The sequence below is a fragment of the Nymphaea colorata genome, chromosome 10, assembly GCF_008831285.2.
Source record: "Nymphaea colorata isolate Beijing-Zhang1983 chromosome 10, ASM883128v2, whole genome shotgun sequence".
NCBI classification, from domain to species: Eukaryota; Viridiplantae; Streptophyta; class Magnoliopsida; order Nymphaeales; family Nymphaeaceae; genus Nymphaea; species Nymphaea colorata.
Genome location: NC_045147.1, coordinates 1,798,909 through 1,800,346, shown reverse-complemented (window position 1 = coordinate 1,800,346; position 1,438 = coordinate 1,798,909). Strand labels below are relative to the sequence as shown.

The following is a 1,438-nucleotide window of genomic DNA, read 5'->3' as shown; positions in this document are numbered from 1 at the left end:
TACATAATAGCCAACCTCTTGCTTTAAGAAATAAACATCGCGCTTGGATGATACTCAAAACTAAGATAGGAAATCAGTTTTGTTTGTTAGGTTGACTGAAAACCTGAAGCGGGTTATATATTTGGTTCCAAACATATTGGAGTATATATATATATATATATATATATATATATATATATGAGAGAGAGGGAGAGGGAGAACACAAACACAAAGGATGAGGAAGAAATGACTAAAGGAGGAGTTCAACCAACATGGTGAGTTTGAGACAACAAGAACATGAACCAAACAAAGGTGAAGAAACGACCGAAGACAGCGCACAAACAGCGTGAAGAGCGAGAGAGAGTTAGGAGTAGTTCTGCATCAGTTAGTTCCTCCAAGCACAGCTTTGAGTCTCTTGACCTCCTTGAGGGAGAGGAAGGTGGTGCCCGTCACCAGCTCCGACGGCAAGCTGTTCCCAAACAGCGCCAACGCCGTGATCTGCAGCCCAGGCTCGGCGCTAGTGAAGGACGCGAACGCCAAAGCTGGCCTGCGGCCGACGTTCAGCTGGAAATGCAGCAGCCCCTGTGGAAACACCATCACGTCCCCCTTCTTCAGCTTCTTGTAGTACACTGCATTGGCATTGGAGATGAAGCCCGCCAGGATCGTGCCCTCCACCACGATCAGCAACTCTGTGGCGCCGGAGTGCGTGTGCAGCGGCACGACGCCGTGGGGGGCGAGGTCCAGCCTGGCGATGGAGATGCCGAGTCCGTTCACGCCAGGGAACTGGGCGGCGAAGGCCGGAGTCACTGCGGCCTTGATGATGTTTGTAGTGTTGCCGGGGGCGGCGAGGCCGGTGAAGATGAAGTCATCCACGGTAACGTTCGCCGTCGGTTTGCAATGGTAGCCAGAGGGAGTCTCCGGGGCGGAAGTGTCGCCGACGCAGAACTCCGGCACTGCGGCATGAGTCTTTGAGAAACATAGCAAGTGAAAAAGAGCAAGGAAGAAGAGGAAGGAGGAAATCTTCATCTTCATCTTCATCTGCGTTCTTTGGGTTGCATGTGTTTATTTATGTACAGATTTTATTTCACAAGAATCCCCATTTTCGCTATTATTCAAATTTAGGCTTTACTTTTAAGTTTTTAAAATTCACTCTCCACTTTTCCCTTAATTAATACAAACCAAAATTGGTTAAAACAACAGGTTTCCAAAAAAACATGCATGATTTTTATTCATGTATAAACTAAAAACATTTTTAACTGTAAAAATATGTTACCAATGCATGTCTTTTTTGCAAATATAATTTATCGAGACCTTCCCCAACACACAAAAGGGGAGCATTTTTTCATCAACTGTTAAACTTTCAAGCGTGAAATTGCATTTGTGAAAATTGCTTCATGGAAAAAAGAAATGGATTGATGGATGGTCAGCAGATTTGATGGATTTTACCATGGTACTTTTG

The 1,438-nt window shown here is 45.3% G+C and overlaps 1 protein-coding gene across 1 annotated transcript; it reads right to left on the bottom strand.

The window, feature by feature from the left end:
* Positions 1-215: 215 nt before the first annotated feature.
* On the bottom strand, positions 216-1,024 carry LOC116262808 (auxin-binding protein ABP19a-like). The gene has a single exon (XM_031642313.2). It carries the CDS (start codon positions 1,015-1,017, stop codon positions 361-363), a length of 657 nt encoding a protein of 218 aa, XP_031498173.2. The 5' UTR covers positions 1,018-1,024; the 3' UTR covers positions 216-360.
* Between the last annotated feature and the right edge of the window lie 414 nt (positions 1,025-1,438).